The sequence below is a fragment of the Sinocyclocheilus rhinocerous genome, unplaced genomic scaffold, assembly GCF_001515625.1.
Source record: "Sinocyclocheilus rhinocerous isolate Xijiao unplaced genomic scaffold, SAMN03320098_v1.1 scaffold271, whole genome shotgun sequence".
Lineage (NCBI taxonomy): Eukaryota > Metazoa > Chordata > Actinopteri > Cypriniformes > Cyprinidae > Sinocyclocheilus > Sinocyclocheilus rhinocerous.
Genome location: NW_015657574.1, coordinates 1874059 through 1897362, shown reverse-complemented (window position 1 = coordinate 1897362; position 23304 = coordinate 1874059). Strand labels below are relative to the sequence as shown.

General features: G+C 38.6%; 1 protein-coding gene across 1 annotated transcript in view; it reads right to left on the bottom strand.

Moving 5' to 3' along the window:
* Positions 1-5239: 5239 nt before the first annotated feature.
* The window catches only part of LOC107721332 (BTB/POZ domain-containing protein 7-like), a 52232-nt gene continuing 34167 nt past the window's right edge, over positions 5240-23304 (bottom strand). Inside the window, exons 4-11 of the mRNA XM_016529283.1 lie at positions 16818-17026; positions 15163-15238; positions 13253-13413; positions 11210-11353; positions 10661-10850; positions 9954-10132; positions 8685-9092; positions 5240-7222 (exon numbers count right to left, since the gene is read on the bottom strand). Of these exons, the coding sequence (XP_016384769.1) occupies positions 6566-7222; positions 8685-9092; positions 9954-10132; positions 10661-10850; positions 11210-11353; positions 13253-13413; positions 15163-15238; positions 16818-17026 (2024 nt within the window). The 3' untranslated portion in view covers positions 5240-6565. The remainder of the gene's footprint in view (positions 7223-8684; positions 9093-9953; positions 10133-10660; positions 10851-11209; positions 11354-13252; positions 13414-15162; positions 15239-16817; positions 17027-23304) is intronic.

Here is a 23304-nt window from a genome sequence, read left to right as displayed (position 1 = left end):
CTATTTATTTCCAAGACATTAGTCACCTAATTGCAGAGTAAAGTTCATAACTACACCGGCCAAAGAAAAGAATAGAAAAATAGACACTTTCCACAACTCCACAAAAGAATGCTGCTTTTTTTTTTTTGTATGTGTGCGTGTATATATACACAAATATATGCGCGCACACACACACACACACTCAAATAGATATTCGCATGTTTTATATATATTTCTAAAAAACTTTACATTTTACATACAACAAAACACCATATTTCTGAGGCCTGTGATCAAAGGTAACAAAAATCTTGAAAAATATCTTTTGAAGAAAAAAAAAAAAAGACAAATTAAACATTATGCACACTAAGCGTTGGCTACAGTATTACAAAGAGACGGTTTAACAGAGGTTTGTAGAAAGGGCTTGCATAAGACAAAAGGGGTGTGGAGGAAGCCCAGCCTCAGGCAGGGAAGGCACTAAATCGTCTCCGTAAGAGAGATAGCACAAGAGAGAACCTGGAAATCTCGACTTAAAGTCTGCAAACACAACTTCCCTTGCCCCTCACACATCCAAAACACAAACCTTCAGTTCAGTTCAGCCTTGCGGCACTTTGGAGATAAATAACGCAATGGCATGCAAATATACTAAAAGGATTAGGAATGAATGTTGAAGACAAATGACTCAGCTGTGAATCTAAAACTGAATAAACAGACGTTTCAGTCAAAATAAACCAATAGAGCCAACAGAGGGCGCTATTCCACAACAAACGTTACACATATCACCATCAAAAATTTAGTGCAATGGGTACCTTCATCTGTTCTAGCTTTTACTCCTCGGTTTAAGTATAGTAGCCCAATTTATTTCCACCCAAAACGAACCCATTATTCTTAAGCCATGAAAAATTTATGTCAAACTACATGCCAGTTGAGTTCTACAGGACAGACTAAACAATGATTCAAGCTCCTCATCTGGGAGCTCAAATGCATTTCCAATTCATTCCCTAACAGTCTCTCAGGCAAGCAACCCACAAAACCCAAATGACCACAAATGGCATTTGTGATAGAAATGTATTCATTATGAGGTCAGTGTGCATCTCAAATACAAAATAATACCTTCAAACTGTGCATTGACTTTTGCAGCAATCAAAACGATCTGATCGGTGTTTTATAGCATGAAATAAATGACTTCTTAGCAGTTCAAAATGGCCTGAGTATAGCAGAGGCGAAGGCGATCCAAGGAGTTTTCCTAACCTCCCCCTTAAGTTTAAGGCATGGCTGGGTCTATATGGGACTAGATCGCTGGGATCGGCATTGACGTCAAGAAATAATGTTCTCCACTGGCAGGAAAACCTCTTGAGTAGCAGCAGTAGGCCTAAATATCCATCTGTCGATTTTGGGTCATGGTTTGATGCAGCCAGTGCGATTCGCTAGAATGACATGACAGACCTCAGATCTCCTCTCGGCTGCCTCGAAGGGAAGTGCTGATGCCAATTACTCAATGCTTGGAGTTACAGGTAACAGGAAAATCAGAACTAACATGCAACTGTTACATAAAAACAGGAAATAAAAAACAGAAGGAAAAAGAACATACCGAAAGGTCTTGCTCGTCAGATGACCCAATTCAAAATGCTATTGGTACAGAAGGCTGGAGTTGCAAAGTCGCAACACTGAGAATTTAAATGACTGCACTTTTGACAAGAGCTTCCGACACAAAAGAAGAACGTGTGAGCTGGTGGTAAAACAAGTCGCGTGACAGGTGCATTGATTCGTTGTTGTCGTGCTGACATGAAACCTGGAGGATCTGCAAGGTAAAATGAAGTTTGAGTGAAACACCTGCTCTGTGAAACAAAATATCTTTTTATTCTGAATAAATGTGGTTAGTAAATCGCTTCACTCGTCCTCTTTTTGCTGCGGAATGAGGTCAGGGAAGGTAGGCTTAAGTAGGCTGCGATGCATTGCATTTTGAAAGAACCACAGATACTGAAAGCTCAATCTCATGATGTATTATCAAGTTTGTTATACGCCAAAGGAAAGGCTGAACCATTTGCACCAGGGACTGAAGATCTTCATGTATCAGATAAGCCTGATGCAAAGAGAACCGCAGAGCTATGTCCTTGACATTCAAAGGAGACAAACAGCCTCCTACCAATCTCAGCTCGATTCAGATGACTTTAACTCTCTGAGGAGATCACTTGCACCCCAGCTAGGGTCTACGTTGGATCTATTTTTGGATCTGACCCTCTGAAGCTTCGCGGGATGGCAAACTGGAGCTCTCCCACTCAGGGTTCATGACTCTTTCAGGCTTGACTCAGAGGTGGGCTGTAGTAGGAGTCCAGGAGGACCCGTTCGTTGCACTGCAACTGCATCAGGCAACTAACAATTCTGAAGAACAACCAAGACTAGATGAAGAATAACACCTGTGATAACTGTAGATTGAGTTAATTATTATGCAAGATGACGCTGTCCTCATATCTTAACTGCGCTGTTAAGTTCTAATAAAACAACAAGTGTAAAGAAAAGAAAAATGTAAGAAAGTGGTGAAAATCTGATTTCCAGCTGTTGGTTCTGGTCCCCCAATGATAAATGTTCAAGGTGAGGCTCAAGAGGTCTGAATAAGTTGAAAAGAATATAAAGAAGGAAAATCGAATTGACTGAAATATGTTGAGAGGAGCTGTTCAGAGGTAGAGAGTCTCTCTGGCACAGAAGACCGTATGCGATTTAAGATGGAGAACTGCGTTAGCCAAGGTAAGGTCTTAAGGCTGTAACTACAGGTATACAGCAGTACTAACCCTACATCAACTCTTTTAAGGCCATCTCTGTAAGTCAAAGTGCCTGGGGAGAGATCCATAAAAATCAATCGATGATAAATGTTCCTTCGATGGTCACAGTCACCAAAGAGTCTTGAGTAACAAACATGAATCTCAACCCAATGGTTTCAGTTCAACTTGCTAAGAGGCAAAGAAACCTGGCAGATAAAATAAAATGCTTCCGGGATTCACCAAGCAACACAAACATCCTCCCAAACTCATCTTTGGTCTAACTGTGGGTTCTTAACTGTCAAAAATAAATAAAATCTGATCGACCATCCAACTGAAACTCGAGCCTTTTACCAGCGTATAAACTGTCTGAGCACTTTTATCTGACGAAATGAAATGACATTCTTAGTATTTCTCACAATGTTGTGGTTTCAACCAATACAACGCTTCTTGTGCTCCAAAGAAAGAAGCACTTGAAGTGAAGAATGTGGGATGGATACAGCTGAGGATCGTTCGGATATTCAACAGAGGTCCCATCCGGTCGAATACAACATGAGATTCTTATATAATAACATTTGAGAGCATGTGAGAATACAGTACCATCATCGCTTGTGGGGAAAGGCTATTGTTGATTATCTTAAAGGGATAGTTCCCCCAAAATGAAAATTCCTTCTTCATTCACTAACCCTGTTGTAGTTTCAAATCTGTAGGATACATTTTCTTTCTGCAGAACACAAAAAAGATATTTTGAAGAATGTCTAAAGGTTTTTTGGTCCACGGTGAAAGTCAATGGGGTCAAATGTTGATGTCGTTGGACCTCAGACTTTGATTGTATGGACAAAAACAGTTCTTCAAAATATCTTCTGTGTTCTACAGAGAGAGAAAAAGTTACACAGGTTTGGAACGACATGATGTTGAGTAAATGAGGACACAATTTGCATTTTTGAGTGAACTAGCCTGCATATTTACCGTGCCAGTATTATCTGAGAAAGGTTTTTATTGTAAGGAGAAGAAAGCAAAATGAATATTTAAAATGAAAAAGCTGCACTATTGCACAGTTATTTAAGAATACAGGTATTTCGGATGCTAAAAAACGAGCTTAAAATAAGTCACTTCATCTATAGGTAGGGTTTGCAGCAGTGTGTATGATATTGTTTCTTAAAGTGTTGTGTAGCAAATCAAAAGTAAATACTTGTGTCTAAATCCATGACACTTCCAAGAATTCTCTTTTTTGCAAAGCCTGTTCATGACATCATAATTGTTGCTGACAGAACTAGCACAGAAAAGCTAATGAACTCCCGACCATGGGCTGCTGCCGTCCTACTGAACCAGAGGACTGAGGATGTGGCGTGAGGTTGGTTTGGTTGAGCATCCTGTACAGTTCTGGAGAACGTGGCTGATAATGATCAACCCATTTTTGCCATCTCTCAGGAATGCCACCAACTGCAGCCTTGGAATGAGAATCTGAATGCAAAAGAGGATGCCAAATTTTTGTTTGAGAGAACAGATAGTTTTTAAAGTTAAATATAGTGGAATGAATCTGCAGATCTGTGTTGTGAAACACGCTAAAACAAAGCCCTATTCACATTTAATGGTGCATCTGTGCCATTGTTATGCCTGATAAGTTGCCTCATAGGAGACAGGGGATTTCATTTGTTTTCCCTTTTATGTTCCATCTCGGTTCTTAAATTGCACAGGCTAATGTAAAAGCCGGCGTATGCTCCTTCGATGGTCACAGTCACCACAGAGTCTTGCGTAACAAACATGAATCTCAACCCAATGGTTTCAGTTCAACTTGCTAAGAGGCAAAGAAACCTGGTAGATAAAATAAAATGCTTCCGGGATTCACCAAGCAACACAAACATCCTCCCAAACTCATCTTTGGTCTAACTGTGGGTTCTTAACTGTCAAAAATAAATAAAATCTGATCGACCATCCAACTGAAACTCGAGCCTTTTACCAGCGTATAAACTGTCTGAGCACTTTTATCTGACGAAATGAAATGACATTCTTAGTATTTCTCACAATGTTGTGGTTTCAACCAATACAACGCTTCTTGTGCTCCAAAGAAAGAAGCACTTGAAGTGAAGAATGTGGGATGGATACAGCTGAGGATCGTTCGGATATTCAACAGAGGTCCCATCCGGTCGAATACAACATGAGATTCTTATATAATAACATTTGAGAGCATGTGAGAATACAGTACCATCATCGCTTGTGGGGAAAGGCTATTGTTGATTATCTTAAAGGGATAGTTCCCCCAAAATGAAAATTCCTTCTTCATTCACTAACCCTGTTGTAGTTTCAAATCTGTAGGATACATTTTCTTTCTGCAGAACACAAAAAAGATATTTTGAAGAATGTCTAAAGGTTTTTTGGTCCACAGTGAAAGTCAATGGGGTCAAATGTTGATGTCGTTGGACCTCAGACTTTGATTGTATGGACAAAAACAGTTCTTCAAAATATCTTCTGTGTTCTACAGAGAGAGAAAAAGTTACACAGGTTTGGAACGACATGATGTTGAGTAAATGAGGACACAATTTGCATTTTTGAGTGAACTAGCCTGCATATTTACCGTGCCAGTATTATCTGAGAAAGGTTTTTATTGTAAGGAGAAGAAAGCAAAATGAATATTTAAAATGAAAAAGCTGCACTATTGCACAGTTATTTAAGAATACAGGTATTTCGGATGCTAAAAAACGAGCTTAAAATAAGTCACTTCATCTATAGGTAGGGTTTGCAGCAGTGTGTATGATATTGTTTCTTAAAGTGTTGTGTAGCAAATCAAAAGTAAATACTTGTGTCTAAATCCATGACACTTCCAAGAATTCTCTTTTTTGCAAAGCCTGTTCATGACATCATAATTGTTGCTGACAGAACTAGCACAGAAAAGCTAATGAACTCCCGACCATGGGCTGCTGCCGTCCTACTGAACCAGAGGACTGAGGATGTGGCGTGAGGTTGGTTTGGTTGAGCATCCTGTACAGTTCTGGAGAACGTGGCTGATAATGATCAACCCATTTTTGCCATCTCTCAGGAATGCCACCAACTGCAGCCTTGGAATGAGAATCTGAATGCAAAAGAGGATGCCAAATTTTTGTTTGAGAGAACAGATAGTTTTTAAAGTTAAATATAGTGGAATGAATCTGCAGATCTGTGTTGTGAAACACGCTAAAACAAAGCCCTATTCACATTTAATGGTGCATCTGTGCCATTGTTATGCCTGATAAGTTGCCTCATAGGAGACAGGGGATTTCATTTGTTTTCCCTTTTATGTTCCATCTCGGTTCTTAAATTGCACAGGCTAATGTAAAAGCCGGCGTATGCGGCAGATTACATGAGCTATTACTGCCACTCTGCCCTTAAAAGAAGAAGGAGCCGTTTGTCAAGGACTAGACAAAGTAATGAGTTTGCAACTTATTGCCTTCATATTTTTCCAATTTACTCCAAAGAAACGAAATGCATATAGAATGTATATTTCTCCAGTCAACATAGTTTGTTCAGGAAAATGAAAGTAAAAGAAATACACTGTGATACTTGTACATTAATATCCTGTACATAAATCTAAGGATCTCTCAGATTAAAATATTTTGCATTTTTGACCTCTTTTCAGGGTGCACACAACCAAACCAAGCTCTCCTCACTGGGTTTCAAACCTATCCAGATCTCCCTTTAGCCTTCAGAAAAGCAGCCACTCGCGCAGCTTATGGGCGTTCATCACTTCAAGATACTGTCGGCCCTCAAAAGAACACGAAGTGCAGGACTGCTGGTGCCTCACCTGTTAGCTTACACTTAGCATTTAAATCAGTCGTCAGTCTCTTTTTAATCAGGGGTCAGAGAGCAGACTTCCTGTAGGGGTATTCGGGTTTGCTGGGTGACCTGCGGTCTCGAGCACCCAAGCCCCCCTCGTCCCCAGACCCAACGTTAGCCCCTAAGCCCAGCCCCATTCCTTCTGGAGCAGGCCGGCGGCCCGTGGGCCATTCCTCATACTGTTCTGTGGAGGGGCCAAGCCCACAGGTGAGGTCCGTCTCGTTTATGGGCCATGACCTCTGCACGGCTTGTGCAACGCCCCCTTGCGAGACGATTGCCAAGTCTAGTCTCTGCGGAGGCTGTTCCAGCACATCCAGGCGGAGGGATTCTGAAGCCTCGGAGTAGGACGGAGGTGGCGCTCCACCACCTGCCTGACGGCCGTGGATATAGAGGTCCGGTCCGCTGTAGGGAGGCACACGACGGCCTGGGAACTCGTAGAGATCTGGGAAGTCAGGCTGTGGGCCCTCAGGCTTGGGTTCGGCTGCGTGCCGCTTGCGGGAGGAGTGCGGGTGACGACTGGAGTAGCTGTGGGACATGGGAGGAGCTGTAGAAAGGTGAGGGTGGGCTTCGTGACTCTCCAACTCCATGGAGACCTCAGGAAGGCGCCGCTCCTTCAGGCTCATTGCCGAAACACCCATGGCGATGTCTGGCATGAACTCGTTGATAACAGGCTCCATGTTCTGCAAGAATAAATTAGAGGATATACATTAGCAAAGCTCACAATGGAAACCCATTTTTCATACTGTACATTATATTGCTGTAATGCCTAAATTCACTTGACGCGTTTCAATGGTCATCAGCATCGTATAGTTTTTATATTTTAATTCTTTTAAAAAAATGTACATTTATAACACGGGAAGTCAGGCTGCGGGCCCTCAGGCTTGGGTTCGGCTGCGTGCCGCTTGCGGGAGGAGTGCGGGTGACGACTGGAGTAGCTGTGGGACATGGGAGGAGCTGTAGAAAGGTGAGGGTGGGCTTCGTGACTCTCCAACTCCATGGAGACCTCAGGAAGGCGCCGCTCCTTCAGGCTCATTGCCGAAACACCCATGGCGATGTCTGGCATGAACTCGTTGATAACAGGCTCCATGTTCTGCAAGAATAAATTAGAGGATATACATTAGCAAAGCTCACAATGGAAACCCATTTTTCATACTGTACATTATATTGCTGTAATGCCTAAATTCACTTGACACGTTTCAATGGTCATCAGCATCGTATAGTTTTTATATTTTAATTCTTTTTAAAAAATGTACATTTATAACACTATACTTTGTATTATATAACCTTTGCATCAAATTACAAAAAAACTAGTTGATGCTAATGCGAGAGTGTTTCTAATGCAGCGTCTATGGGAGGGACAGTAAATTTGACATTATTCTCTCTTCTGACTGCCGTTAGCAGTCTCTCTCAATTTTTTTTTCCTTTTTTTTTTTTAAAGTCATGAAAACACTATCGTGGAGTTTTCCTTTAGCTATGTGAGCAAATGGGAATGCCAAAATATTTTTGTGGTCCTCTCCCAATCACTGCTTCTGAAGTTAACCCAACTATGATGACTTCCGCTGCTGAGAAACCCAGAAATGTGAAAAGGGTCTATCAGAAGACCCCGGAGGCGGGGCAAGTGTTGCAAGCTTTTGTTTACAGTGGCAGGTTGGCATGGCCACTTTTGTATTTGACGGCAACGTGGCGGAGTAGGTATTCTGTGCTGCGCTTTTTTTATTTTCTACTTTTGACATGCCAATATTCATTTATTTTGTTAGCAAAAAATACCATATAGTATGATATAATATAATATACAATATTTATAATATATGCAATAACCATAAATAGTTTTTCCTTCAATTATTTTAAAATCAACAATATTGTGCATATTCATTACCGTGATATATCGCATTACCGAATACCGGCACAAGTCTATCACAAAGATCATTTCATTAGAAAATAAAATCCTACCTTTAATAGTTGAGTATATTTACAGTAGAAAAACTTTAATGAACTATGAGTGCAAAAAATAAAATAAAATAAAATAAAATAATCGTTCATTAATTGTCATCGAGGTAAAATGTTTTGAGATTAATTGAGATTTTGATTTTAGGTCATTTCGTTCAGCCCTAATAATTAGAATAATATATTGGTATTAATCACCATTTTCTTGTCAGGATGAAGATTTCTCCCCCCCTGTGCATTAGTGCAGTCTGGGGGCAGGGGCTTGGCTCCTGGTGGGTAGACTGGGCTGCCCATCTTTGAAGAGGGCTGCCTGTGAAGGAGTGCATGATTGCAGGGGTAGGAGAAAGATCTGGAGGGAGGTTGGGTGGGGACCCGAGGTCTCCAGCCCGTTTTATACTGCTGCTGGCTATGGCCCGGGGTGGTCGGGGGATGATAGGGTGGAGGAGGAGGTGGCAGAGGGGGGTGGAAGCCCACCAGAGCCTCCAGGTCAGTGAACATGCTCTCCACAGCTGGTGTACTGTTGACCCGGCAGCGACCTGACTGGCGCAAGGCCAGGACGGGACTCTCGTCTCCAAAACGCTCCTCGGGAAAGAATTTGTGCGGATTCTGAAACACAGCACATGTAATCATGAGGGCAATGTTTGTGCTAGACATGCTTCAACAATGAGACTTAATAGACTGTCTGGTATGCTGAAGAGGTTTTGACTTCTTCCAAACTATCCAGCGTAGGTTCACTGGTCACGTAATGGTGAGAATAACAAGATATCAAGGCAGTTCAAGAGCTCAGGGAACTTCTAAACCAAGAGCATAGTAACTGGAGGCATTTGCTAGTCAAAACAACATGGAGTGATGCAGAAGTACACATTGCATTCTCAGCAAACTATAGTTAACATTATTGTAAAAGGTCTTTTCATTTTTTTTATTTGCATGTTAAGTGACAAGTTGGTTTTGACATGCAATAATTATAACAGAAATGTGTATTTTCCTGCCATCACAAGAATACATTAAAATGTTAAATTATATTAATATATTATATAATGTACAAAAAATAATATAATATAATGTACACACACATTTATTATTATATCAAATTAACAGGTTAATAGGTATTTTTAATTGTAATAATATTTATCAATATTACTGTTTTTACTGTATTTTTATCAAATAAATGCAGCCTTGCTGAGGCATTAGAGACCGGATTTTTGTATGATAGTATATATAATACACACATATTTATACAGGCATTTGCAATGCATTGAAGAAGTGTTAAAATCTGAACAACAAAATTCTCCCTTTTTAATCTTTTTTTATTTGAACAAAATCAGTATGAGTGCCTGCAAATCACTGGAAAATAAATTGTATTCATCAGAGGCCAGGATAATACTAACTGACATGAAAGTCAGAGAGATATTCACGGTAGCCATAGCAACACGTCAGTCTCCACGCAAACAGGATGTGCTGGGTTACCTGTAGGAGTTCTGCAGCCCCATCAGGTAGGCCAAACTCTCTGAGCACACGGATCTGCAGCTCGTAGCTGACTGTGGCGCCCTCACCACAGTTCAGAGCATATGCTCGCTGCACCTGGTCTGTGTGACGCAGCTCCTGCAGCCTACGGATCATTCCCTTCACTACTGCCAACCTGGGCACTGAAAGACAGGGTGATAAAAGGAAAACAGATGACTTATTTAATGTGCAAATACAAATCAAGAAGCTCATCAGTTAACAACATTACACAGCAGATAAACAACATTAATACAAGATGGGCATATAAGACAAAAAAAGAAGAATTTTTTTTCTTTTTTAATGGGTGTTGAATTGTTTTATATAACACCCACAGGATCACAAAGCTTGCCAACATACAAAGCCAATGTTCCCACTCACATTACATATACCTAAAAAAACACTGAATTGCTTCTTACAAAAGAATAGCAAAATTAACTTGAGCAAACAACTTCTCATGGTTTGATTTATGGGATTTGAGACTACATCTAGATTAGGACATGATCTACTTGGCCTTTGTACTAAATCGCAATCTCTCTAAAATGACTTGATAAAACGAGTCACCACAATCATGTATAATTGAGTATTTTATACAGATATATAATGGCTAGTTTTTAAGACTGGCTGAAAGAATGCATCATTCATTACAAGGCATGAATGAGTGCTTAACCCACCTGGTATTTCGTTAGCAACCACAGACGGTGGAGCTGTCTGGCTGCCAGCCATTTGCTGGTGGTTGATCATGTGACAACACTGGGGGACGGCATTGTTTACCATGTAGAGTGTGTCCGGTACATTGGACATACGAACCATGCGCAGCCTAACCAGGTCAGTCTGCTCAACCATCATCTCCTCCAAAACCGCCTGGAGAAAAACGCAAAGTTTAATGGAAGTCGTATAATGAAATGAGTGTATTTAATAACAGCACTAAGGTTATTCTATAAACCAACTGCCTTTTTGAAAAGATTTGATTCACAGTCTACAATTACAGTCTATATAAATTACATTCTATAAAATAAAATAAAAAATAAAAAAGTACTTTTTAAAAAAAAATGTTATCTTGTATTATTAAAACTGTATTTTAAAGAAATTAGATAGAGATACTTAATAGGTGTATCATTTAATTGCCTTTATCTTTTAATCACCTCTTCTGCCTCCACTAGTTCATTGTAATGTTACAGTTAACCACCCTGCTGTATGTGAGGTAAGGAAGTGTATCCTACCTTGGCCTCCTCCACATAAGGAGAGAATAACCGTGGGCGGACATAAATGCCAGCACTCTTCTGCCGAAGCCAGGCGTTGGCTTTGCCTCCCTCCGCTGTGGGCAGCATGTCAGAGGGGGGGGTGCTGATCAGACCCCTCTTCATCTGTTAAAAGCAGAGGAAAAGTCTTTACCGATACTTGAAGAGAGCGGTCAAGAAGAATGATGGAAAGATGATGTAATTTGCTGGAGCATTAGCACATTGGGGTATCCGTTTTCTTACTCTCTAGCAAATTACATCCTGAGCAGTACTGAGAATCAGAGTATGTACCCATTCATACATCAATCAATATCACCATTTTTGTCATTCTTATTCAGCGTGCGCTGTACAGAAAAACAAAAGTAACATTACCTATTTGGCTTGTGGCAGCATGACAAATTTCTGTGCATTTTACAGACTAAAGAGAAGTGTTGGGAAGGTTACTTTGAAAATGTAATAGGTTACAGATTACAAGTTACCCCATTTAAAATGTAACGAGTAGTGTAACTATTTCAATTACTTAAATTACTTTAAGTAATGTAACTGATTACATGATTACTTTTCAAAATTTCTAATGAATGTTTTCAACTGTTATTCATTTTCAAACATTTAGACTAGGCAGGGTTAACCTTACAGTAGCACTCAACACTGATTACTGTCAGACTTTCAAAATTCTTCATCAATTGAATTAAGATTATAAAAATGTCCATTTAAAACACACTACCAAAAAAAAAAAAAATCAGACTTTAGCACCTCTTTTTACTTTGAGATCGTTCTAAGGTTAAAAACTGATTAAAAAAAATAAAGCATATACATAAACCCAAATAGAAAAAAAAACATTTATCGAATAAGCATGTGTCCTATACTCCTGAAACATTGGTGTCTTATTAGACTCTTAGAGGAGTTAATGCAATTTGGGAAAGAAATCAATTAAATCTGTGTGTGTCTGTGTTAAAATATTCAGATGTAACCCCCTTTGTAATATTTAACATTTTCACAAGTAACTGTAATTTAATTACATATTTTTTCTCAGTAACAGATTTCAGTTATATTTATTTTGTAATTAAATTAAATAACTGTTGCATGTAACTAGTACATGTACAACACTGCTAAGTACACTCATAGTGAGTTTTATGTTCATTCACTTACATTCATAGCTGGTATGTAAGCATATTCACAGAATGATGCTACACAGTTTAGTTTAGATGAAGTTCAAGTTTGGTGGGAAAAAAAAGGACAAATATAGGATTTAAACGCTTCTTTTCTATATTCTCTTTGAAAAAAGACATGAAGGAAACTGATCTTGGTGGTTTACACATGATCCTGATTTACATATTTTTTATAAAAAGTTAAAAAGAACACTATTAAACAAACTACTGTTCAAATGTCTGAGGTCTGTAATAAAAACAAGCCTCTTATGCTCACCAAGTCTGCATTAATTTGACCAAAAATACAGTAAAAACAGTAACTTGTGAAATGTGAAAACTGTTATATGTTTTCTATTATAATTTATTTTAAAATTTAATTTATTCCTTTAATGGCAAAGCTGTATTTTCAGCAGCCATTGCTCCAGTATCAGTGTCACATGATCCTTCAGAAACCATTATAATACTCCGATTTGGTACTGAAGAAACATTTCTTTTTATCATCAATGCTGAAAATAGTCATGCTGCTTATTTGTGTGAAAAGCATGAACCATTTTTTTACGAATTCTTTGATGCATTGAAATGTCAAAAGAACAGCATTTATTTAAAACATGTTACATTATAAATGTTTTACTGTCACTTGTCCATTTAACGTAACCTTGCTGATTACAATATTTAAAGATAAAATATTTAAAGATTTAAAAAGAAAAGTCTTACTTACTCAAAATATTTCAAAAGAACTGTAAACTTCAATTAAGTGAAGCTGCATGGAGAAATTCTGTGTGCTTAAAATCTAGTGTGACTGCCCCTTAATGCTCCTGTTTAAACTGTATAAACCAAAAGACCTACACATTACCAGAAGACACACAAACACACTCACAGTGTCAGAGAGGACCTCACTGTTGGTTGGTAATATGTGCTCAGTTCTGACGAAAGGCAGCAGTGGAGAGAGAATCTCTTTAAGCTCTTCCAGGTCCAGATCCCTTCTTTTCACGCCACGTTTATTCACACTATGTGCAGTACCACTTAACAGGTTAGGCTCTGGGGAACACACAGAAACACACAGCTTCAAACACACACACACACAAGAATTTGAGCTGGAGGAAACGGTGGCCCAACTTTTCTAGCCCACAATATAGATTAGACAAAGTTGGGTGGGAGGGTGTGTGCTTCCAGAGGATTAGCGGTATCGTCATGCAGCTCCACTGACTGCAGCCGTGCCCTTGAGCGAGGAATTTAAGCTCCCCTGCTCTGAGGATGCTGCACTGCATTGGACCCTGAATTACTATCTACACTTCAGACAGCAAATCAGTATTATGTATAAAGACTGTTAATGACAAAATGAAGGTGAGTCTGTGCATTGCTGTTTCCCTTTAGAATGTGTTCTGGGAGAAAAGCAATCAGAGATCGTGTTTGCGGTTTGGCACCAGCTATAAACGTTCAAGATAGTGTTAGTATGGGTATATTTGATTCTGTTGGGTACAAAGAGCAATTGCAGACCCAGGTCTGGAGCCGCCAGCCATATGCTATGCTTCTGTATTGCAAAGCACTTGGCCTGATTTCTCAGAGCTGAGCCAGTCAGAGTCATTACTAGACATTAGGAGGATTGGGGAATAAATCATTAGACTGGCATAGTTCAGACCACCATCTATAGCAAGAGGTGGAAACAGGGACAAATTCAGTGGCACAGAAAAAAAGTTCAGCCCAGAGAAAGGTATATGTGTGTGTGTGTGTGTGTGTGTGTGTGTGGAGGAGATGGAGAAATAGTTCAGGTAGTTCAACATTACTTTGTCACCTTCATGTCGTTCCAAACCTGTATGACTTTTTCATCCGTGGAACACAAAAGAAGTAGTTTAGCAGAATATGTGAACTGCTCTTTTCCATACAATGAAGGTGGATGGGGATCACAGGCTATCAATCTCATAAAAGCACCATAAAAGTGGTCAATATGACTTGTGCCCTACAATTCAAGTTAAAATACAGCACAAGACAAATGGACCACATTTAAGATATTCATGTTATGATGTTATGCTATTTTTATCTTAAATATCCCACCCATTTTTGGAGTCTGACAGACATGGCCATTGTGCACTGTCACTGTATGAAATAAGTTATGTAATGGTTCTTGGAATGAAATACACAGTACCGTTCAAAAGTTTAAGGACAGTAAGTTTTTTTTTATTTATTAATACTTTAATTCAGCAATGACGCATTAAATTGATCAAAAGTGACAGTAACATTGTAGCGTCACAAAAGATTTCTATTTCAAATAAATGCTGTTCATTTGAACTTTCTAGAAGAAAATTGTATCATTTATTCATAAAATAAGCAGCACAACTGTTTTCAAAATTGTTTTCCTTGAGCAGCAAATCAATATATTAGAATGATTTTTGAAGGCTCGTGTGAAACTGAAGACTGGAGTAATGGATGCTGAAAATTCAGTTTTGCCATCACAAGAATAAATTACAATTTAAAATATTAAAATAAAAAAAAACTATTTTAAATTGTAATAATATTTCACAATATTACTGTTTTTACTGTATTTTTGATCAAATAAAATGAAGCTGTGTTAAGTATAAGTCTTCTTTTAAAAAACATTCAAATTATCTTATCGAAACCAAACTTTTCAACAGTAGTGTATATAAACACTTTTTTGTTTCTTGAAAAAAAAAACAACAACATATAAGTTTGGAACGACATGAGGGTGAGTAAATAAATGACAGACTTTTCTTTTTTGGATGAACTATTCCTTTAATGTGTATCTAGTAACATAGTGTCTGCATGTGATACCTCTATCGGCCATCCTCTTGATGAGCTGGTGTTCGCCCCACTTTATAACATACTTGAGGATGTCCTGTTCACTGGCCTGTGAAGAGGGGAGAAGAACAGTACCAGTTTATGTTACTGAATTTAGTCAGTGCTGCAAGGCTGAAGAAGACTGCTGTACGCAACAGAACGATATCGAAAAAAAAACAGGATATATAAAACCAATGTATTTCATAGCAGCAGGTCCTGCAGGTACAAGGTAAAACCTGAGAAAAATGATTTTCCTACTATCTTATCTCTTACTGAGAATATTGCACAGCCCAAATCTAATTTCATTCATCGTCAGAAGCTGATCCAGGTTTAATGGACATAGATTAACCCTCAAACAAAATAAAAATTTTTCATATCAGGGTGCCTACACTTTCTTAAATGTTATTTTTGGGACTTTTTGCCTTTTACACTACAGCAGTAGAATGCAAACCGAAAATTAGGGGCGAGAGAGAGTGAACGGGATTTAGACATGACCAACAGCTCTTATATGTCTTGACAAAGTCCACAGCACTTAATGTATTCACGTGAATCATTCTGACCTATTTGTTTACTTACTGAAAATGAATGTCGATAAACAAGCTTTACTCTACTCAAGCTCTAGAAAATAGCTAATGAAATGAGCATAACTAGAAAAAAAGTATATTATTCATTAGACATTTCCATGACTTTTAAGAATGTATTAATTTCCATGTCATTTTTAGACATGCACAAGCTCAAAATTCACTGATATTTACAGGTTTTCCATGACCATGCCAATGAATCAATCAGTTAATGCCCCTTTTTTTGAAGCATGGTATAAAAACAACATTTTTATATTGTCAAAACAATGCTAGTCTTTGTTAATATTTGTTTACAAATTCTCAGTCACTACAGGGATTATATCATTTCAACAGGTTTGACCCAGACTAGAGTTAACGAAGACTTGTAAACGCTGAACAGCTAGCACACAGGAGTGTGAAGGCATTAACAGATTTCTGTGTGCCAGGCCAAATCCCAGATGGGGTTACAGCTCTCTATATTAGCTCACAGAGGAGACTTAAGGGGGACATCTGATACAGCTGACTCATTTGTCTAAAAACAAAAGCAGGTGACCTTCACCTTTAAGAGAAGGGAGCCCTGATCAACAGAGATCGATAAACAGACTGATACTGACACGCTGCTGTCTGAAATGGATAGGCCTGAAGCACTGCAATGATTTGTGGACTGAAATAAACAAATTTCCCAATAGTGCAATATGATTCAGTTACCCTGAATTACCCCTGTATGTTTCCAGAGAGAAAATAAGCTTGACCTTGAAGTAACAGCACAAAAATCATGTGTAACAGACCTTACAAGTAGGTTGTTAGAAATACTGAGCTAGAAAATTAAGTTTAATCTGATTTTTTGCACACATGAACATATTTTGTTTGAGGATCCAATAACATGCCCTATGTGAACAACCCCCTTATTGTTCACATTTAGTTAACAAAATGTCATTTTTTCGCATATCTAGTAAAAGACGTCTCTGTATTTACAGTGCAGTTTATTTGACTCATAACCAGCTACCCTAAATCGTAAAATCCTGAACTAGCTAATCTTGCACTAGGAAATCCAAAAAGTACTCAAGGCGAATTGGTGTAGGTCATCACCTGCAGGTAATCAGACTGAATGGCCGCCAGCAGGTGCTCCTTGCTAAGCTCGTAGAGGACGTCGGAGGTCATGACCTGGCTGGACTCCTCGCACAGGAAGTGCATGGCCTGCCGATGAACCCATTTGGAGCCATATGGCTGTGAGCTCCACTTCAGGATGGCCACCACAGAGTCCAGAGAGATGCTGTCTGCCACAATGTCTTCACAGCCTAAGACCAATAAACATTGACATCACATTTTATTTAGGCATAAACAGGGCTTCAGCTGCTCTTAAACATACAAATCTGCGTCCAAATGTAGTTAATCAAGATTTTAAAACAAAAACGTGGGTGGTCCAGATGCTCTTAGAATAGGGCACTACTTCCATCTGCTTTATCTATTTCTAAAATCATTTTCTCATCACTGCGACTGTAATATAACGCTTTAAAAGTAAAAATAATCCTAAAACACACCAGGAATATTCTACCACAATATATGCAGATGTGTCTAAAATATTAATGAAAATGTATGCATTTAAATGTCACTGTGGGAAAAGATGAATAATTTACCTAATTATTCACAACGAAAACACTGCTTTATGCTGCTTCGAACTGTGCCTTGAATTGCTGATTTTATCTGTTTTGTCTCTTCTATTCAATTCTTTTGGTCCCCTTTTCCAGTCATCAATGCACTGAATGCCTCTCTTTTGACATTCGGTCTGTTTAATCAGTAAATGCCACCGTTTTTTTTTTCCCCCTGTGCTTGATACAAAGACCCCCGGAGCAGTGGAGAATTTCAACCTCAAAGCAATCCAAGGCAAGTATCTCTAGAGAGCAAGCTTGGTTTTCCCTTTCTAACAGGCATTATGAGAAATTCAGTTTCAACAATAGTTTGCATACAGAAATGTACAAGTGTTTTGTATCACACCTAACAAAACGCATTAAATTGATCAAAACCGTAAAGACTATTTCTAAGCATATTAGAAAGCTTTCAGAAGGATCATGTGACACTGAAGACTAGAGTAATGGCTTCTGAAAAGCTTTGCCACTACAGGAATAAGTTACATTTTAAAATATTTTAAAACAGAAAACAGCTATTTTAAATTCTAATAATATTCCACAATATCACAGTTTTTACTGAATATTTGATCAAATAAATGTAGCTTTGGTGATGACATATTACAAAATATCAGTGAACAATTTACATAATAATACGTGTTCCTCACACTATCATATTTGGAGCTTTATAATCATTATCCAGATTTAAAGGTATGGAAAAAGCAGCTCAGATATTTTGTCTAATAATTCATTTCAAGCTAAACAGAAGAAAGAAAATAACATGTTGATGGAATGAGGGTGAGTAAATGACACCATTTCCATAAATGGGTGAACTACTCCTTAAACTTGACTTCCATAACATTTTTTTTTCTATATTACGGAAGTCAATGTGGACCAGCAACAATAGCAACTTTAACTTCTGCAGCAACTTATCCATAATATCTTCTTTTGAAGAAAGAAATTCAAGAAACTCATACAGGTTTGGAACAACTTGAGGGTGAGAAAATTATGAGAGGATTTAGATTATTGGGTGAACTATCCCTTTAAGTGTTCAGGCACACTGTGCTGATCAGTAGCATTAAATATTCAACTAGTAGGCAGCCTGCGTCAGAGCAGATGCCTCTCTCAAAACTCTGGAGACAGTATTACGTTGTCGAATGACATATTTTCTAAGTAAATAAGCTGTTCTTCAAGACTCATAAGGGTGACCTTGAAGATGTTAAGGATCTGAGGAAGTCAAATAAAAACAACAAACATTCATAGTTTCTCACGCCATAACCCCGTCCTGTCCAAAACCACAACTTGGACCTTTTGTCTGCAAATATAAGGTCAGAGTTACCATAAAATTACCTGGGAGTGTTTTTAAAAAGCATTTCAAAATGTTTTTTATACCCCAAAAGACTCTGTACATAATTTAATGCATTCGTGATGATCTCTAAATCAATAATCACTCACAATTGTGCAGTTTTACTGAATATAAGCCATGACTGCCTGCAGCCTTGTGCAAAATCATAACCATACTGATATTCAGCACAAGTGTGATATTGCTTTAAAAGCTTTCTATACCTTCTCTTATTGCCTGCAAAGTGCTAAGGTGTACTGTTTAAGTCTGAGATCTAATGACAATGTCTTTCCTTTTATGATGGGCACTGTACAGCTTGAGGATGACTGCTCACACGTCTCCAGCTTGGAGCACACAGAAGATTAAGAGTAGCACTGCATCGGTTTCACTGCATGACTAGAAACCATTTAGCATGCAGAAGCAAAGCAGAGCAGTATTCCCTAATAAACCCGTCCCAGTTAATTATGATCTCTAGTCGCAGAGCCATAAGCTTGTCATTTTCAAAAAACAGTATCATATTAGCCTCTAGGGAGTGTGTCACCCAGCATCCAAAAATCTCATCATTCTTTATTGACTTTGTAATCAATGTGTAGATTGTTCACGTCGGGCATGAATGCAGAGCTACAAATCAATGCGAGTTAATGAAAGTTAATGATTAGGTGCGAGTCGAATTCAAACCGTAAGAATGATTGCAGAACTTACACCAAGGAGTTAATAGTTACTCAAAAATGAGAAGAGTGTCCTAACATGAGACCAGAAACAAAAGTCTGCAAAACAAAAGCAACACATGGCAGGATGACTTTGCACAAACAACTTGCAGTGTTTTCCACTCAAAAGCACTTGAATGGCAAGTGCAGAAGATTTGATGGTAATGAGTCCCGAGTAGAATGTGCCGGTATTCGGTAATGTGATATATCACGATAATGAATATGCATGCTATTGTTATCGTGGGCACTTCAAAATACTGAGAATAATTATTTATTACAAATTATTCAGAATTTTGAATGCATTTAAAGAATACTTTTCCCATCAACTGGTCACAATGCACAACACCGCTGTATGCTGTGTCACAGAAGCGTAAACAAGCACGGATGAGAAGCGCATGGCGGAGCGAAACGCTCTGAATGAAAACACATTCACTCTCTGACAGCAGATGGCGCTGAACAGCAGAAATGCAGTCGTTACCCCGTAAACAAAGCTGCTGCGCTACTTTCTGTTTCTGAAACGTATTTAAACAGCCATTCAGATTTGTGTATTCGCAATGGTGTTCATCACAGCACCAAATACTTAAATATTTAGACTTAATAGGCTATTTATTTTCAAAGTTTTTTTTACAGTGAAGCACGGTTCTGTGATCAGCAGTAAATCTCCATCCAAAGGCCAGAGGGCACTCTCGCGCTGAAACTACAAATACCGCCTCGCAGAAGAAACCCAGGAAATCCCTATAGCGGTAGCTGAATAAACAAAAGATTTAACTGCTTTCATTGATTCAACGTGACTAATAAACACACGACTACGGCAATATATGGTTTATCGGAGTTCTTATTATAATTTTCATTATAATAAGGTATATCTATAATGAAATGTACTACACAGAGACGTAGTTCACTGAGAAGCTACGCAAACAGCTGTCATTATCGCGAACTATATCTTCGATTTCATAATCGTACGATTATATCATCAGCGATTTTTTTTGTAGCTTGTCAGAGAACTACGGCTCTGTGTACGTAGTAAATGCTGCTCCATCTGAAAGCAGGTGATGGAGATTTACTTCTAATCACAGAACCGGCTTTATTGACAAGATGTGCATGACAATCGCATTCGGTTAATCATGCAGCCCTAATTTCAATATCATGATAATACCGTATACCATGATAAAAGCATTAGCAATTAATTGCAACATGAAAATTTGATATGGGCATATCCCTAGTCCCGAGCAAACGCCGCAGATTTCATCAGTACTTCGATGTTAGTTTTGTGGACTCTGTATCTCCTTGCCATATCTATAAACATGGGAAATGCAGATAAACAGTGTTGTTTTTAAACAGCATCTTAATGTTTGTGCTTCACATTGGGAATAAAAACATCTATTCAAATTAACAGGACAAAATCTGCATTTACACTAGGCTGCTAAAATTTAAATGGACTTTAATAAGGGTTTATTAAAAAATGTGAGAACTCCTACAGGGTGGGCTCTGCTCTACACAAAAAAACAAGAAAAGTGTTGGTGGGTGTGGACATCTGCATTTGTGTGTTCTGATTGGTCACTTCTTGTTGCTGATCACTTGTCCGAAAGCACAGATGTACTCCTCAGCAGTTAATGTGGCCTCCTTATTAGTGGTTTGATCTTATGCCCACATTTGCTCTGTTCCAAAACCTAGAGAGTTCCCTATGGAGGCAGCATTTTGAGACATCACAGTCACACTCCTGATGCAAAGATTAATTATGCTATACTATTTAATACCAAAAGTGATCAATAAAAAAGGGTATATTATAATTAAAAATGAATTATTGTTAGAATCCAGCTGTATGTACACAAAAAAGCTCCACATCACAGTTCCTTAATGAGGTTTAATAAGGGTTTATTAAAAAATGTGAGAACTCCTACAGGGTGGGCTCTGCTCTACACAAAAAAACAAGAAAAGTGTTGGTGGGTGTGGACATCTGCATTTGTGTGTTCTGATTGGTCACTTCTTGTTGCTGATCACTTGTCCGAAAGCACAGATGTACTCCTCAGCAGTTAGTGTGGCCTCCTTATTAGTGGTTTGATCTTATGCCCACATTTGCTCTGTTCCAAAACCTAGAGAGTTCCCTATGGAGGCAGCATTTTGAGACATCACAGTCACACTCCTGATGCAAAGATTAATTATGCTATACTATTTAATACCAAAAGTGATCAATAAAAAAAGGGTATATTATAATTAAAAATGAATTATTGTTAGAATCCAGCTGTATGTAGCTCACAAAAAAGCTCCACATCACAGTTCCTTAATGAGGTGAGGAGTCCACTTAAGTCAATGTGTCAATGAGTAAAACCCATGAAGATCTGTTGGGGGAAAACTAAACAGGAAAGTTATACGAGTGAAAAAAAAGTCACAGCCTGCATAGTGAGAAAGGGGGATGATGAGGATGCACGAGGAAGGCTGGCTGATTCCAGCAATGTGGAACTGCTAACAAATGAGTCGTTTAAAACTCATTTCACTCGAAAACTCATAAAAAACTAATTTAAAACTAAACCACAAGCAAGGCAACGTTTTATAACAGATTCAGCATCCATTTAAAATATGCTTCCTCTGAAGAAACACATTTTGTCAAGGACTCAAAGCTAACAACAAGGCCATGTGATGTGAAATACCTAATGGTAGTCTTGAGCTCATTTTACAGTTGAGTACACCTGATATTGGAGGAACATAGCAACACAGGAAGACAGCGGATACAGTGAAGGACTAATCATTAGGGTATCTATTAGCCTTGAACAAGTGCAGTACCCCAATTATCTACCCAAAGCCCCGGAGCTTGATATAAGGGGCAGACAGACTAATAGACAGAGGAGGAGAAGAGATAGAGCGAGCCAGTCAGCGAGAGAAACGGCGACATGCTGAGAAGAAGAAAAATGGGAGAAGGAGTAAAGATTAGGAGGGCAATGTCAAAAAGGACAGAGATAGTGGAAAATTAGCCCGGTCTGTATGACTGAATGTGAAAGATGGAAATTGCTGAAAGATACAGAGATGAAAATGAGAAGCGGAGAGTGAAGGAGCCCCAGAGAGGTGTTGGGTTAAAATTCTCCATGACCTTTCAGACAAGCTGTAACAGACAGAATCATTACAGAGCTGACAGCCTCTCATAGGCTTAATGGAAACACCATCAGCAATCTGTGTTAATACTAATCAGAATGGTGCCCTGGGGCCAGGAAGGGTTTCCGTATCGAGTTTGAAACACACTCTAAAGGACATCTGACTCAACCTCTTGCACAAGCATCAAAGCGTCGTCATTTCAAAAGGACTATCTCTCCAAAGATATCAATATTAGACCTGTTCTCTCTAGGAACAGAGGTGTTGAGGTGACAGTGTTTGTTACCCACACGATTGTTGTTACTTCCTGCCTTTAAATTCAGTACAAAATGTGAAGTCTTTTAAAACAATATTAAATCAGGAATAAGACAAAAGAAGAATGTTAGGGATATACAATATATCAGTAGCATTTTAAAATTAGTGATTTATTTAATTTATTTGTGCCAGCTGATATTGCGTTTTTAACTGCACATGCTCATTTGCTCTATTTTTACTAGAGCTGCACTGATTGCAATTTTCTTGGTTGATTCCGATTTCCGATTTTTTGGAAGTGTGACCTGCCGATACAGATTTTTGCTGATTCCGATTTTCTTTCTAAGAACTATAATTGACAGCATATACAAACACAAATCTATGCAAATTTCAATGCAACACATCATGGCCATATAATGTTGCTTACCTAAATCATATTTTGTAAATATCTTTTTTTTTTCTACCGCAGAATGCATCTATACATTTCTGTGAGTTACTTTGTGTGTGCTATCTCTCTCACACACTCACTCAGGCTGTGCAAGCCTCATCTGGCACGACATAAATAC